Source organism: Mauremys reevesii, linkage group 5 (assembly GCF_016161935.1).
Source record: "Mauremys reevesii isolate NIE-2019 linkage group 5, ASM1616193v1, whole genome shotgun sequence".
In the NCBI taxonomy this organism is placed as follows: domain Eukaryota; kingdom Metazoa; phylum Chordata; order Testudines; family Geoemydidae; genus Mauremys; species Mauremys reevesii.
Window position 1 is genome coordinate 45,226,341 of NC_052627.1, and position 18,000 is coordinate 45,244,340.

Genomic DNA, 18,000 nt, shown 5'->3' on the forward strand with positions numbered 1-18,000 from the left:
TCCTCTTGCCTAACATCTGCTGCTCATCAGAGTCACTAGTGCCTCTTGACCTCCAGTGAGCTTCGTGCTCTCATGCCACATTGCATGGTGCAGTACTACAGCTTTAGAGTTTGCCATTGCTGTCACTGAACTAATTGGCAAAATTCCCATTGGGATTAATGGGTAGGATCAGGCCCCCAACTGTTAGACTATTCATCCTTTAGTTGTGGGATTTTCAAGAGACAACACAATGGGAAAGTGTGGCCAGGCATCTTGGCTTCAGTTTGAGCCCGAGTGTTATAATTTGGGGCTAACTTGTCCACTGATGACCCCTTAGTGCTGACCCTAATTTGTCCACTAATGCCCATGCAAATAGCTTTTACCTTAAAGGGAATAGGTGCTTTATTTTCCTGAGTGCAGAAGCCTACGTATTCACAAGCCAATAATAATAATAATAATGAATGAAAAACAAGCATTTGCCACTCATTCAGACTTAAATGTGAAGGTGGAGTTTGTGTTTTAATATTTTTTGTATTGTAAAAATCAGCAGACTATGGTGTGATTATTTGCGTTTAGCTTAATACATAGAAGCAAGGCGATGAGTTCAGATTTTGTATAAATGCATCTCAGAGAATGGGAAACATAATACCAGATACTGTTTGAGTGACAGGGAAACTATAACCCTATGACTAGGGCCCTGCCAAATTCACGGCCATTAAAAATGCATCACAGACGGTGAAATCTGGTCTTTTGTGTGCTTTTACCCTATACTATACAGATTTCATGGGGGAGACCAGTGTTTCTCAAATTGGGCATCCTGACCCAAAAGGGAATTGCAGAAGGGCTGCAAGGTTATTTTAGGGGGTTGAGGTATTGCCACCCTTACTTCTGCGCTGCCTTCTGAGCTGGGAGGCTGGAAAGCAGCGGTTGTGGGCTGGGCGCTCAGCTCTAAAGGCGGTGTCCCGCCAGCAGCAGTGTAGAAATAAAGGTGGCAATACTATACCACGCCATCCTTACTTCTGTGCTGCCGCCTTCACAGCTGGGTGGCCGGAGAGTGCAACAGTGCAGAAGTAAGGGTAGCACGCCATCCTGCTGCCCTTTAGCTACCCAGCACCGCCACCAGCAACATCAGCAGCACAGAAGTAAGGGTAGCAGTACTGCAACCCTCCCCCTACAATAACTTTTCAACCCCCTCACAACTCCTTTTTGTGTCAGGACCCCTACAATTACAACACTGTGAAATTTCAGATTTAAATAGCTGAAATAATGAAATTTACAATTTTAAAAATCCTATGTCCATGAAATTGACCAAAATGGACCATGAATTTGGCAGGGCCCTACCTATATAAAAGGCCTGGATGCAAATACAACCTGAGACACATTTCCACAAATCCAAATCCCCTTTCTCATGCTTTTTCTTCTGGAGGATTTGCTAATCCATCAACCTCATCTCAATTGGCACATCATTACAATAATAATAATTGTAGTGGCATATTATGATCTGATAATCCTTGTGATGAAAAAACACACATCATCAAAACATAAAAAGCAACAGCCTCCCCTCTCTAATCAATGTCTATGTTGCACAAAAATAAAATGTCATCAATAACTGTCCAATTACTGCTCTTGAACCGTATGATCCCTGTGGTGTCTTTACAGCAATTTCACACAATTACACTACGTGCGGCGCTAAAATGGTGAATGTACACTATCCACAGTAAGTTATCGCAGGTCCCCTCCTGTTCTTTCCTCTCTCAGCAGTATACATCTGAATATTTTATTATCTTTGACAATGCACACGTGACCTTGCATATGCACATATCTCATTTTGTGCCACTCCTCTAAAAGTGTGGAGAACTCATGGATCCCATGGGACATTTCATACTCACAGGGCCCACTTTAGTTCTTTCCTATTGTGATGTAATTCCACTGCAGTAATTTCTGACGTTTTATTTGCAATGTTGTTGTAGACATGCTGGTTGCAGGATATGAGGAGACAAGGTAGGTGAGGTAACACATCTTATTGGACCAACCTCTGTGAAGCTCAAAAGCTTGTCCCTTCCAACAAAATAAGTTGGTCCAATGAAAGATACTACCTTACCTACCTTGTGTTTCTGAAGTTTTATTGTTAATTTAATTGCAGATTTTCAGTGTCTGTTTGGGTACCGTCTGTATTTGCATCCATATCGCTATGTGATCTTGTCAGATCTTACAACCTAAACAAAATTGGGTATGCTCAGTATTTGAATAGGAGTCTTGTAAGGAAAACTCACATTGATGATTAAGGATATGATTATGTCACGGCAGTTACCATTGCCATGAAACCATGAATGTTGCCATTTATATGGACCCTGCTGCCACGCATTAACAGTCTGTTTGCTTGGATCAGTTGTGGTGCATTAATAATTCATTAATTTGCTGTGATCTAGTCCTCTTTGAAACAGGACTAGATCGAAGTGACTAACAAACTGTTAATGTGCGGCAGCAGGGTCCACAGTAACAGTTTATTCATTTGCTTTGATCAGCTACCGTGTATTAAAAGTTCCTTCGTTTTGATCAGCTGCTGCACATTAACAGTTTGTTCATTTAATTTGTTTTAGTCCCGTTTCAAAGAGGAATATTAGACCAAAGTGAACTAACTGGCATTGTCCACACGATTGCCGTGACCACCATGTGAATTATCTATTTTTTGCCATGATTGTGCCATGAATTTTATTTATTTTTACCATGACAAAGTTGTATCCATAGTGATGGCTGATCCATTAAATGATGCTTGTCCTTTTCAGTAGTACTGAGCTGATGTCCAAGCACACTACGTAAAGGCAGTATGCTCCTGAAGGTGCAGTCTTTCAGATTACTGTTTATTATGTTACAGTGCCAAAAATATATTAGGCACTTTAAGAAGGCATATTCCCTGCCCTATACATCTTCAGATAAGATGTGAAACTCTGTGGAAGATGTACATATTGAAGCTGTTAATGGTGAGCACTCTACACTATACACCAGCAGTCCCCAACGCGGTGCCTGTGGGTGCCATGGCGCCCGTGGGGGCATCTAAATGTGCCCATGTCCTGGCTGGTGGTTGAGCATCCGCCGAAATGCCGCTGAATTTCGGCAGCATTTCGGCGGTGACACCTCTTGATGACGACGCTTGCCACCAACAAGCGACGTCATTGAGCGGTGTCGCCGCCGAAATTCGGCAGCATTTCAGCGGATGCTCAACTGCCGCCATGGTCCTTCGTCTGGCGCCCACCAGACAAAAAGGTTGGGGACCACTGATACACACTATCTAACATGGAAGCAAAATCAGAGGCATATTCAGCACAGGTTGTCATTGCAGAAAGACAGGCCATTAAAGCCGAAAGTTAGGTAGAAAAGATTCAAAGGATTTAGAGCTAATACCTAATTAACACCAGACCTGGGATCTCAATGAGAAGTTCATTTGCTTGGAGACGCTAGCTGAAATGCAATGTAATCAGAATTGCACTCTAATATCAAAGTCCTGGTCGTCCCTATAGGTAACCAGGACATAGCAGAATCCAAGGTAAACAATACTGATTTATTTAATATAGGTTCTGATGAGGAGGCAATGTGTATCCTAACTTCCCTATGAAGAATCCATCTGAAGAATGTGGCTACTACTAATGGATATTTGGTCATTGTAATAAATTATCTGGAAAGGAACTGAAACAAATATGTTGTCAGATGACAAAAGGGGATTTTGTTTGAGATGCAGAGAATCCTTTCCCCCTATATGGGGGGCCTATTACTTAGGCAAAGTGAAGAGATTTCCAACTCTAAAGGTGTGCTTACAGCCATTTTAAACCCAACCAAACTGTTTGGATACAATGTCCAAAATTGACCCATAATTACAGGTATCTTAATTTCTGAGGGCACAATCAGAGACATCCAAGGCCTGATTTTCAGAACTGTGTACAACTTCCATTGACATCCCATGATCATCACCTCAGAAATGAGGTCTTATTAGTTTAGTGGTTAAATATGGATTTAGATGCTTGATTTTAGGCTCTCACAGTTGAAAGTTTTGGCCTAGATGACTTGCAGTACAGAAGATGATCTATGTTTTCTGGGACAAAAAAGTCTGCAAAGTAGCTTCTGGAGAGAACTAAGTCAAATGGTGATGAAAGATGAGAAAAATGAGGCACCTGTTTTCAAACTGCATGTAAAATACCTTTTATATTGTTCATTTTCAGTCTTTTTTTTTAATTAGACCACTGGACTGAGTATTAACTTCTTTAGTAGTCATAGATAGGGAGGGCCCTACCAAATTCATTCATAGATTCATAGATTCTAGGACTGGAAGGGACCTCGAGAGGTCATCGAGTCCAGTCCCCTGCCCTCATGGCAGGACCAAATATACTGTCTAGACCATCCCTGATAGACATTTATCTAACCTACTCTTAAATATCTCCAGAGATGGAGATTCCACAACCTCCCTAGGCAATTTATTCCAGTGTTTAACCACCCTGACAGGAACTTTTTCCTAATGTCCGCCCTCCCTTGCTGCAGTTTAAGCCCATTGCTTCTTGTTCTATCCTTAGAGGCTAAGGTGAACAAGTTTTCTCCCTCCTCCTGATGACACCCTTTTAAATACCTGAAAACTGCTATCATGTTCCCTCTCAGTCTTCTCTTTTCCAAACTAAACAAACCCAATTCTTTCAGCCTTCCTTCATAGGTCATGTTCTCTAGACCTTTAATCATTCTTGTTGCTCTTCTCTGGACCCTCTCCAATTTCTCCACATCTTTCTTGAAATGCAGTGCCCAGCACTGGACACAATACTCCAGTTGAGGCCTAACCAGCGCAGAGTAGAGCGGAAGAATGACTTCACGTGTCTTGTTCACAACACACCTGTTAATGCATCCCAGAATCATGTTTGCTTTTTTTGCAACAGCATCACACTGTTGATTCATATTTAGCTTGTGGTCCCCTATAACCCCTAGATCCCTTTCTGCCGTACTCTTTCCTAGACAATCTCTTCCCATTTTGTATGTGTGAAACTGATTTTTCCTTCCTAAGTGGAGCACTTTGCATTTGTCTTTATTAAACTTCATCCTGTTTACCTCAGACCATTTCTCCAATTTGTCCAGATCATTTTGAATTATGACCCTGTCCTCCAAAGCAGTTGCAATCCCTCCCAGTTTGATATCATCTGCAAACTTAATAATCATACTTTCTGTGCCAATATCTAAGTCATTGATGAAGATATTGAACAGAGCCGGTCCCAAAACAGACCCCTGTGGAACCCCACTTGTTATACCTTTCCAGCAGGATTGGGAACCATTAATAACTACTCTCTGAGTACGGTTATCCAGCCAGTTATGCACACACCTTATAGTAGCCCCATCTAAATTGTATTTGCCTAGTTTATCGATAAGAATATCATGTGAGACCGTATCAAATGCCTTACTAAAGTCTAGGTATACCACATCCACCGCTTCTCCCTTATCCACAAGACTCGTTATCCTATCAAAGAAAGCTATCAGATTGGTTTGACACGATTTGTTCTTTACAAATCCATGCTGGCTATTCCCTGTCACCTTACCACCTTCCAGGTGTTTGCAGATGATTTCCTTAATTACTTGCTCCATTATCTTCCCTGGCACAGATAATGGTCATGGTCCATTTTGGTCAATTTCACGGTCATAGGAATTTAAAAATAATAAATTTCATGATTTCAGCTATTTAAATCTGAAATTTCACGGTGTTGTAATTGTAGGGGTCCTGACCCAAAAAGGAGTTGTGGGGGCGTTTGCAAAGTTATTATAGGGGGATTGCAGTATTTCTACCCTTACTTCTGCACTGCTGTTGCTGGCGGCGGTGTTGGGCAGCTGAAGAGCGGTGGCTGCTGGCTGGGAGCCCAGCTTTGAAGGCAGAGCCACCGCCAGCAGCGGCACAGAAGGAAGGATGGCATGGTATGGTGTTGCCACCCTTACTTCTGCGCTGCTGCCTGTAGAGTTGGGCCTTCAGTCAGCGCTGCCACTCTCCGGACACCCAGTTCTGAAGGTGGCAGCACAGAAGTAAGGATGGCATGATATGGTATCGCCACCCTTATTTCTGCGCTGTTGCTGACAGGGCGCTGCCTTCAGAGCTGGGTGTCCAGCCAACAGCCGCTTCTCTCTAACCACTCAGCTCTGAAGGCAGCACAGAAGTAAGGGTAGCAATACCTCAACCCCCTAAAATAACTTTGTGACCCCGTGCTACTCCCTGTGAGGTCAGGACACCCAATTTGAGAAATGCTGGTCTCCTCCTCTGAACTCTCTACAGTATAGGGTAAAAGCACACAAAAGACAAGATTTCATGGGGAGAAACCAGATTTCAGAGTCCCTGATGTGTTTTTCATGGCTGTGAATTTGGTAGGGCCCTATATATAGGAAATGATATGAGGACTTATACATGTGCAGCTATGTCTTTACTAAGTAGAATGGGGAAATTAGCCTCAGAAACTCTTCTGCTGTTTACTTTGTGCCCCTCATGTGGGTTCTTTATCCTGTAGTTTGACCATTGGCCAGTTGAGGTATGCCCGAAACAAGGCTTTACTGTGAAGAGTGGCAGCTCAGGCAGCAGACAGGGAGACTAAGCATTTCCTTTTACTTCTCAGGCTGCAGATCTTTCTGACAGAGTGTAGTGTTGGCAGCAGTGTCTACTCTACCTCAAAGCGAGTCTGGAAAAAGTGTAGGCAGCTGGAAATGCCAGCACTTAGCAAAAATAGCAGCCAGGCAAGCATCCATGTCAGAAATGTTTTGCACTGTTGTGCTGCTTGGTTTAGTGATTGCAGAGTTGTATTTAATGGTAAGAAAAGTGTGTTCAGACTCCCAGTGTTCTCAAGCTTTGAAGTGTTCAGAAGTTGTAGCAGCCTCTAGCTCTTTTGGGACACTGCTGGATGCCTTACAGGTGGTTTTACAACAGTGTTATGCATGATATACAGCAGGGGTAGGCAACCTATGGCACGTGTGCCGAAGGCGGCACGCAAGCTGATTTTCAGTGGCACTCACACTGCCCGGATCCTGGCCACCGGTCCGGGGGGCTCTGCATTTTATTTAATTTTAAATGAAGCTTCTTAAACATTTTAAAAACCTTATTTACTTTACATACAACAATATTTAGTTATATATTATAGACTTATAGAAAGAGACCTTCTAAAAACGTTAAAATGTGTTACTGGCACGCGAAACCTTAAATTAGAGTGAATAAATGAAGACTCGGCACAGCACTTCTGAAAGGTTGCCGACCCCTGATATACAGTATAACTGAATATCTTCATGCTGAGTGGAATATTGGATGATGGGGAGAATTTGCTAAGATTTTGGATGTGCTTTGGTAGCGCTAAGGACTTTTCTGTTTTAGTGGGCTTTCTAAAATCAAAACATATTTTTGAGTGGCCATTTCACAAAGTGATATAGTTAGAGACAATCATTTTTTCTTTTCCTTTTAAAAATTCTATTTTTTTTCACAAGTGTGAAACATATGTCTCTTCTCTAATTTCTTGATCACAGTTTTCTACTAATACTAAAGGAGCTGTATTTTGTAATTTCATTAACCGTGTAGAAGCGAAAAAAAGATATGGCTTTGGCTAATGTCAGGCACGTAGTCTCTGAAGATAATATAGGAAAGTTGCTCTACGTTTATCTTCCTATCAGCCTTATTCCTTGTCTCTCCAGTGCTGTGGTCTGCCAAAGCCTTGCTTCTCTTAACCAGAGACTGTCCATTTATTTTTAATTATGCCTAGTTAAATAAGTTTTCTGATGGAGGGAAAACAAAATGCAGACTTGAAGTAAGGGGCTGATTCGCCTCTCATTAAAATCAATGGGATTTTTGCACTGACATCAGTAGGAGTTGTTGGATCAGGCCCAAACAGACTGATAGAACCCACTCTGACACCCATGAGAAATTTTTTTTGGTTTAAAAAAGGAGTTTCTTAGGGGTCTCTGTTCCCAGTAATACCTGGATGATTTGTATGCTTAACTCCCAGTAGGTGTTAATGTTAGCTGCTTGAATACATACATTGCCTGTTAATAGGAAGTATATATTTATATCTGATTTTCTAATGCTGATTGGATTGTGTATTTTGGGTAATGCTTTGTTAGTTCTGAAGACTTAAAGTGTATCACTGTGATTTTATTTGTAGGTTAAATGCAGTACTTTGATCAGACCATCCTCTCACTGCCCATAATAAAGTGTCATGGTCCTCCGTTAGTTAAAAAGATTTCCCATTAACTTGTAAACCAGGCTTATGAAGATGTATTTTAGGGTCAAGCTGCCCACAGAACAATTTGGCCCACTCGTAGAAGGAAAGAGATGTTAGGATGAAGGATTCCAATTTTCATTACTTCTCCATGGTTTCTATACCCAGGTTGATGTGCTGCAATGGCTGCTACACTCTGTGTGTTGGAATTGTGTATTTCATATTCACTATAGAACGTGGATTTTGGCATGTACAACAACTGTGATGGAGTTACCGTTTGTCATTAATCTTCTGTCTGTTATAGAATTAATTCATGTAGTATACAAGAAAGATTTTCCCAAAGGTAAATTGTTTAGTTAGGAATGTTTTATGTGTAAAACCCCGAGTGGTGCAGACTTTTGATATCTCGATTTGATTGGTTGATTTTTTTTTTTTTTTTTTACAAAGACTGGAGTTTAACTGTAAAACATTGTCTTGATCTTTGATGGCTTGCCAGTCTCGGTCACTGTCTTGTGCTTTTTTCTCTGAAACTGGGGAAATGTGTGAATTACTGGTGGGAGAAAACTATTTTTTAGAAATACATTGGTTACATAGAAGTTGTGTGACTTAAATACTGAGGATTTGTTTTGTCTGAAAAATACCAAGAATCTCTCTAAAATACAGATTCATGTGTTCTTAAGTTTATCTACAGCGCATATGATACACAAGCACCACATTGTTTCTAGACCTGCTCCACAACTTTTATTTTAGCAATGACAGGTAACCACTTTCCTGTAATCCAGGAATGTCCTTCAGTACATGTAATTGGACATAAAAATCAGGTAATTTATCAGTGAAATATCTGTAATTGCCTGTGAACTTTTTCTTTCAGTGATTTGCCTTTCATGCTTCCTTCTTTTCCCTTTTTGGTTTTTTTTGTTATTTCAATATTATTGTTACTGGGTTACCGAAGGAATGGACAGATTTAACTAGTCAAACCCCGTTTGTTGAAATGCTGTGGCTTGATCCTTGTTCCATTGACTCCAATGATGTCTTGCCATTGATTTCATTAGGAGTAGAATCAGATCTTTCCTTTCACATATTATGGGGAGTAGTTATATTTAGTCCTGTTGTGTCACTTCTTTTGCTCCTTTAATTTGTTGCATTTGTGTTTCTAAATGATGTTATCTAAATCTGTTGATGTTTGCATCTGTTATACTGCACGCTTAATAGTTATTTATTATGTGTTTGTTTATTCATTAATTGGATGTTTTTCCCTATTAAAATGAAACGCGTGCCAGTGGTCACTTGTTAACTACAGTTGCCTGTCCTAATGGTCAGTAAAATCTTAATTCAGCCAGAAGTCCCCCCACATTTATTGCATGGTATTACAAACAGCCTGTTCTATTGGCCAGGAAAAAAATCAGAAGCCCCACTGGTACCTGTTACTAAAAGGTTACACTATATATTCATCAGCTAAAATGTAGGGTTGGGAGGAAACAGTCATTCTTGAATTATGTAAGAAACTTTGTACTGTCCTTCATTTTAGGAAGTGATAAGATTTTTGGGAGAAAATATCAACCACAAATACTCTGTAGTGGTCTGGTCTAATTTGAATTATTCCTCCCAGAATGGGGAATCTAGTGTAAAGTTTCTATATTAACATAAGCATGTCAGAGCAATTTAGGAAGTAGTATTAAGATTTAAGAAATGGTGATAGGATTTGAGTCTCCATGCAGCACTAAGAGGTCAGGTCAATGACCTAGCTGTAATGTTCTGCACTATTGAGATTAACAGAATTACATTTAGGATGATGTTTTGTTTTGTAGCATCTGCTAGTAACAGAGCTGAGAAATATTTTGAATTAACCAAAAGGATATTAATGAAACAAATAGAGACAGAAGATATGCCAATAATTATTTTTGCTACCCACCTCCAGTAGCTTCCCACGGACACACACACGATCTGAAAAATCTATCCATTAGCAGCTTGTTTAGAAAAAGCCATATGCTTGGTTACTGTCAATCGCCAATTGATGTACACTTCTCACTAGAGCTGAATTAAAGCACACAGTTAAAAATTCAGAAGTATATCACATTGCTGCTGTTCTAATTTTGCCAGATGCATGCATCACTTGTGAACAACTTGTAACAAACTTCCAGAGTTATTAGCTGTGTTACTGGCAGAAGCTACAGAATAAAACATCATCTTGTTAATGGAGTTTGTCATTCAGTACCCTGAATGCAAAAAAACAACAAAAAAACCCCCAATATGTAAGCAAAACCAGCAATCATATTCACCTATGGATTAGAAATCTCAATTCTGCTAGATTGCTGCTGCAACAACCTAATTAGCCAAATATTTCAGTAGCTCTCACTGTAGTTGATCAGACATTAATGTTTTTGAGATTGGAAAAATTATTAGGATCTGGACAACTAGGTACAAAAGTGTGTGTGGCTGTGTACCTTACAGGGGCACAGTCAATTGGAAAAGCATACTTCTCTGAATTATTTTTACTTATATTTTTAACAGTAACATCTAAATACTATAACTAAAAGGGATTAAAGAGAAAAATAGTTTAATGTGTTTTTTTTCCATTCATTTGCTATGTGCATTTGTCAGTTCTTTATGATTGGTTTCACTGTTTACCTTGGATAGCCAGTCAAAGTGAAATTCTCCCCTGTGCTAAGGTCCAGCAGAAGACCAGTGCACCACTTAAGGTTTTAAAGGAGACTTAAGTGGTACATAAACCTTGTGTTGACTTTCTGCACGTAAATGAATCACCCTTAGTTACTTTCCTCTGTTTTGTGTGGATCTTTCATGCAGCACAAGGAAGAGAAGAACATTTTACTGTATCAAAATGTGATTATAAGACAAAACTAAACAACAAGGGCAAGGAGGACTCAGGGTCATGTGAAGTACCTGCAACAACTTCAAGTATATGTCTTTGTGGGTGCTCCACTGTATGAGTGTATGCACTTGTTCTTTCTTGACCGGAAATTATAAATAGCAGCGTTTGCAGTTCAGTGTCTGTGCAAAGCAGTGCCCGTGCTCCCAAGTGAGAGCATATAAAGAGATGCAGACCCCAACATTATTAGCTTTTACATTTAATGTGTCCCTTTATATCACTATTTTCTGATGGGATTATCCTAAAGGATATGATTTCTATCCAGTTGCTGCACACATTGACTTAACTTGTGCCACTGTGAACTTTCCATGTACCATCCATTGTTTACCACTCTGTTAACAGAGCATTTTTTAAACCAGACTTATAAATGTGTTACTACCTGAAGACTGTGGAAGGCCAAATGTTGTTGTAAAATTATAGCTTAGTGGATGCTTCTGTCCAGCAACTATGTATTATCTCTTTCGAGTGACAGTCTTGTGAAGTCAGTTTACATTGAAAATAATTTTTTGTGTTCCCAGTAGAGGGAGGATTGAAGACCTCTTCTTATTCTGCGTTCATTGCCATATTACTTGCATACTACTGCAGGTTTCTGTTGAGTGATGTGAGGCAATACTGCTCTCATGGGCTGCAGTTGAAGCCTACACATTGCTCCTAGCACTTACTGGCTGAGACAGCAAAGAACTGAGTATTAACCTTAAGGCCATTGTGCCAACCCCGCTTTGTTTGTTTGTTAATGGTTAAGGCTCAGAGCTGTGGAATCTTTGCAGTGCTGTTTCTGGTTATGTGGACACTCTGATCTCCCCATTACATCCTCTCTGTCAATGTCTGTGTTTCATTTTCCAGTCCTCCCTCTTCCTTTGTTAACCACTATCATGCTAATCTATTGTCTCTTCCTTTCACCATTGTCATATAGTTTGACTTGAGTAACATTTGTGTACCTTGTCATGCCAGTAAAGTGTCATTTGATTAAGTTAAATTGATCAGCACTGGCTCACCATAAGCAGGTTTTGGTCACAGGTTTTGGTCACAGGTTTTGTGCTGGTCCTGTGGTGTCATAGCATTTCTAGTGGGATACATTCTCCCCCCTCTCCCTGACTTCAGATAGAATAATCTTCCTAAAAGCAGATAAAGGCATCCACTCTGTATTGAAGAATGCTGGGACCAGGGGAAATAGTTGGTCCTGAGTATATTGATTGAAGAATTCTACATATAAAAACCCCATGACGCTGCTCAGTAATCGCCTCATGCCAGAAGACAGACAGACATCATATAGTCTTATGGTTCCTGGGTGTGGAATGGCTTTCTGTTTCACCTTGAAAAGAACTCCATCCTAAGAGAAATCGTGGGGACAGATTTCACACGCATGGATGTGCTGGGACATCAGTACATTAGCTTTCAAGTTTTCATCTCAGGCTATCCACAGACTTCCCAGCTAGTTTTTAATCCTAAGGAAGTGATTTGTGTTTGGATCAGTATTGTTCAAATAAAGAACTGTTGTGCCATAGATTTTCTAATATGATGCTTATAAAAGTGTCATTTTTGTGAAGCCAATAAATATAGCTGTCGGGATAAAAAAAAAAATACATGGAAGTGATCACAGAAGTGCTAGATTGAGCCAGCAGTTTTCCCCTGCTTGTTCATTATGAAACAGTCTTTTTGAGGTGTGTGATAAAAGGCTGAATCTTGCTCTACTTACTCAAGTAGTATCACTGAAGTCAACTGTCTTACTTGTGTGAACAGTGTGAGCAAAGTCCTTTTCTGACTGATGAAAGCACTCTTTTCAGTTGATCATTTTTATACCGTAGGCTTGTCCACCTGGTCCCAGCATTCCAGATCTCGACACCGGAGGAATTCATGCTCCAGACATGAAGACCGAAAACCTTCTGAGGTATTTCTGGTATTGTACTTGCATTTTGCTACCTCTGTCTAGTAAAACACACACATGCCTTGTTAAAGAATAGATTTCTTCCTAATCATATTTTCTTTCCTTTTCTGCTCCATCTCAGCTGGCACCCAGCAACCTTTCCTCTGGCCAGGAGATCAGGGAGTTCAGCTGCTACCACAGTCACTGCCAGCACCAAGTTAGTTTTTAGCCATGAATATTGGGCTAGTTTGGTACCAGCCCAACATAGCTCTGAAACTCTCTTTCTTTCTTTCTTTTAGTGGTTTGGGTTATTTGTTCTTGATTTATGGTGAACAGTAAAAGTTTATTTTTAATCGTTTCATAGTCTTTATTTGGCCTTAATTAATAGTTTTTATTTGTTAACAGACTTGTCAAACCAGACATCTGCCTCTCTTAAGCTTCATATGCAGTGCTTTGAGGAATTCAAATCAAGGAAGGAAATTTAAATCAATTTGAACTTTTTGGGTGGGTCATTTGTAGGCACCAAATGCATATGACCCACTGCATAAAAGTTTGCAGATGCCCTTGCCTGAACTGGTCTGAGACAATCATTAGACCTCAGACTGCATTGTGGCTGAAAACAAGGTATTTGCTTCAGAAGATGAAATTTCTTGGGTTAAGTCATTTTCACTGTGTCAAAGTACTTTAAATACTTCAGTGGTTGATGTTGGGGGAGAGGCATATTTAGCTAGATTTCATGATGACAGTGTACTTCCTTCTCCCCAGGGATAATCAATTTTTCATGGGGGAATTATGTACGCTGTTCAGTGTATTAAAAACACAACAAGAGAGCCACTTGACCATCAAGTAAATGACCAGAGATAACTTTTCAAACCCTGATCTTGTCTTTCTTGGCCCAGTCCTATTTTTGTGCTGTTTCTTTCTCCCCTCACGCACACATACTAACCTGTGGCTCTTCCAGTATTCTATTTTTCCCTCCCTTTGCCTTTCTTCCCAGTCTGAGAGGTCTTTCTTTTGCTTCCCCCAAGCTCCTGTTTGTTCTTATTTCTTGTATTGTCTCTGTCTGCGACAGCATGCTATGCTGATTCCAGTGTGCCAGCAGATAAGTGACACTCACTAAACTCCCAGGGTGAAATCCTTGCCTCATTTGAAGTCAGTGGCAGAACTCCCATTGACTTCAGCAAGGCCAGGATTTCACCCTCTCTCTATCTCTGAAGTGCTATGTGCCAGTTCTTCAGAGATAATGATTTTGTAAACTTCTTTTGGCTCCAGGCACATTGATTGCATCATAAATTAGCAGAGCAGCAAGGACAGTGACACAAGGCAGAGAGTCTTGGAAAGGATTTTCTTGATGGTCAAGTATTCCATTAACAACTTCTTGTGTGATATCCAAATAACTAGCCACAAACTATCAGACTGAAAAATTTTCATATCTTGTTTTTACTCAAATCACTAGAAGTACAAAACCCTATGGCTGGCTCTGCTAGTTTACTGGGAGAGTGAGTTTGTTTTGTGGATTCTGTTTCATTTCTTGATTGCAACCTCACAGGACTGATGGTTTAGATTTTTTAAAAAACATTTTATTGTATTACATTACCTATATTCATCCTTTTCTTGAGAAACTTACAAATTAATAGTTAATTGTAGTGGGATTTATTCTTACAAAAATGAAGACGTGCACCTGAAATTAAAAAAATGTCATCACTGGGTGTAAACAGTTTTGAAAAATAAAAATAAGTAACACTTGGATGTTCCCCAATTTGAAATCCAGGGCATAACAGAGAGAATGAGAGAGTGGGGAAAAAAACATTTGGGTGTATCATGTGGCCAGGCTTTTTATACTGTATTTCACTGTAGAGATTTTTTTCCCTAATGATCAGACTAATGATCGGTTCTCTAAAACATGTAAAAAAATCATAGATGACTTACTGTAATTTGAAGTGTTTTAATGGCATATGAAAGAAGCCACTATCCCCAGGGAAGGCAGCCTTATGATTTGTGTAACCACAGTGGACGCACATAACTTACAAATTTGTGCTTTATCCACAGCCAGACACAACTGTTGTCAGATACTGACACAAAACAGCCAATATGGAAGTTGGATTAGGGATTCAGCACAAGAGTAGCAAGTGTGAAATAAATTTGCATCATTAGCAATGTTTGGAGAATCTAGGAACAGTGTCTTGCCTTCCTGAAAATCTGCCTGAAACTTCATAACTATACAGTATGAAGCTGGATATGTGCCTTGCTGACTATACCTGCCATAAACTGATGAGTTTGCATATGAACTTTTCTTGTGGTTTTCCTGGCTGGTGCTGGATGAGCTAATTCCCTTGTTTTGTTTGGCAAAGGGCTTGGTTTACAATCTTACATTCTTGTTTTCATTGCTTGTTTGCTTTAAAACCTGTTGCACATCCGTTCCTTTGCATGTGGCATTAATTAGTTAATGTATGTAAAGCGCTATTGAGATGAAAAGGGTGAATTATTAGTTATTACTGTTACGTAGCAGTTTTGGTTGGGGGCAAAAGGGGCAGGGAGCGCTGGAAGATGTGTAGGCAGGTGCTGTCTTGCTATTCTCATGCTGTGATATCACCCTTCAGTTTCTGCTTCACTGAGAGGCAGTGGCAAAGCAGGCAGAATGGAGCTGCCACAGCAGCAGCACAGCATACTCCTCACAAGGGTGAATCCATGTTTATTTCCTCCTATGGCTTGTTAAAGACTGCATCCCTGCTTGTTTATGGCTGATAACCCCAAACTCGCCAGACATCCTGCAGGTTTTAGAGGCTGATGCCTTAAAAAGGCAAAATGGAATTGTATGCATTATAGTGCAGATGGTAAATGAGCGAACTCTAGTGCTGAATGTGGAGATGCCCCAAGAGATCTAGTCTGAAGCTTGTTTTAGTTGATCTTTAAGGTAATTTAAAAAAAAAAATCAAGACAAGCTGCCTTGCTTAGAATTTGCTATTGCAGTTGGTCACATTACAGTCATACTTTGTTTTCTACCACAGAGGATTTTTAGAATTCTTTTGGATTAGTCAGGGATCTCGTAATTTGAAAAGCACAGGGCTCAGTCCTGGTCCTGTTTAAGTCAGTGGGAGTGTTGGTACAGTGCTCACATGGAACCGGATTGGGTCCATTGTTATTGATAGGTAATGCTACAGTTTTGGTGCGTGATCGTGAGAAGCTTGAGCACCTGCAATTCTCATTAAATTTAGAGGGAGTTACAGACATGGGGCACCACTCAGGCTTATGCCTCTTTCACAGTGTGAACATTAGGAGTCATAGAGCTGTCAGCCTTATGTCCATTATATCTGTGTCCCCTTCTCTCTGCCCCTGATGTGAAGTTAAATGGCTGTCCTGTAATAGGCTTTTGTGTTGGTATAGTGACCTTGTTATGCACTGCTCCATGGTTACCCTGGAGCTGTGAATCATAGAGTGTAAATATCAAATGTCAGTGTCTCTGTTCTTTCTCTTGCTTGGTTTCTTTGCAGGTGTTCAGAACAGACTTGATCACTGCCATGAAGCTACCCGACTCCTACCAACTGAACCCTGATGAGTACTATGTGCTGGCAGACCCCTGGAGGCAGGAGTGGGAAAAGGGAGTTCAGGTGCCAGTTAGCCCGGGGGCCATCCCTGAACCAGTAGCCAGGTATAGTTTGGAGAAATATAAACAAACATATATACGCGTAGGCCATCAGTTATACATCTGGATGCCTAGGCTCTAAATTAATATTTAAGCATCTAGTTAGAAGTGGCCTGATTTTCAGAGGTTGTGAACAAATCCTTTGCCTCCTATTGAAATCAGTGGGCATTGCAGGTGCTCAGCATTATTGAAAATCTTGCCACTTCTTTTTAGGTAGCTGAATATGAATGTAGGAGCCAAATTTAAATTACAGACCTTGGAGAAAACTGCTGGTTTTAATTTTGGTTTTATGAAGTTTTCTAACCTTTTTCTGTTTACTTGTAACTTAAATTACCTTGCAGTACAACACTGCAGCTAGATTAAAAAACTCTCAAATTATTCGGAGCCGTCAGGTTAAGCTACATAAATGTGAGCGCTCACATTTGTTACTGTAATTACCGTAATCTTCCCTCTCTTTGTTACACTGGCATGTTGTGTCTTGTTTCAAATGAGACTGTATGCTCCTTGGGGCAGGGACCTGTTGCAAACATCTTTATTTTGTAAGGTAACTTCATTGTACTCAGTTATAACGATTCATTAATGCATGTAACTGTTCTTGTTGTTGTTTGTATTGTGGCAGTGCCTACAGGCCCCAGTCATGGAACGGGAGCCATTTTGCTAGGCTTGGTACACACTCACAACAAAAAGATGATCCTTACCCAGAAGAGCTTTCACTGTTCAATAGCTTAATTGGCTGAATTCTGTGAGAAGATAATATGGGGTGGGAAAAAGCAAGAACTGTCACAGATCATTGTTTTTTTTAAGGAGAATACATTCTGAACCAAACTCAAAATTGCAGAAGTTTTGGTCATGGACTATGTATGTATATACATTTATTTAGTAGTCAGAGTTGATACATGTGCCTTCTGGAGTAGCAAGCTATGCAAACCTGTTCATAGACTCATAAACTTTAAGGTCAGAAGGGACCATTATGATCATCTAGTCTGACCTCCTGCACAATGCAGGCCACAGAATCTCACCCATCCACTTCAATAACAAACCCCTAACCTATGTCTGAGTTATTGAAGTCCTCAAATTGTGGTTTGAAGACCTCAAGCTGCAGAGAATCCTCCAGCAAGTGACCCGTGCCCCATGCTGCAGAGGAAGGCGAAAAACCTCCAGAGCCTCTGCCAATCTGCCCTGGAGGAAAATTCCTTCCTGACCCCAAATATGGCGATCGGTTAAACCCTGAGCATGTGGGCAAGACTCACCAGCCAGCACCCAGGAAAGAATTCTCTGTAGTAACTCAGATCCCACCCCATCTATCATCCCATCACAGACCACTGGGCATACTTACCTGCTGATAATCAAAGATCAATTGCCAAATTAATTGCCAAAATTAGGCTATCCCATCATACCATCCCCTCCATAAACTTATCAAGCT

The 18,000-nt window shown here is 40.4% G+C and overlaps 1 protein-coding gene across 7 annotated transcripts in view; it reads left to right on the forward strand.

The window, feature by feature from the left end:
* Positions 1-18,000, forward strand: part of JADE1 (jade family PHD finger 1) — a 97,699-nt gene that overhangs the window by 49,681 nt on the left and 30,018 nt on the right. For 5 of the 7 annotated variants that reach the window (XM_039541456.1, XM_039541454.1, XM_039541453.1 and 2 more), the window contains exons 3-5: positions 12,876-12,958; positions 13,077-13,151; positions 16,426-16,583. In XM_039541456.1, the coding sequence (XP_039397390.1) occupies positions 12,876-12,958; positions 13,077-13,151; positions 16,426-16,583 (316 nt within the window). Of the gene's footprint in view, positions 1-12,875; positions 12,959-13,076; positions 13,152-13,521; positions 13,559-16,425; positions 16,584-18,000 lie in introns of those variants that run through there. The other 2 variants (XM_039541458.1, XM_039541459.1) reach the window with 2 other exon arrangements.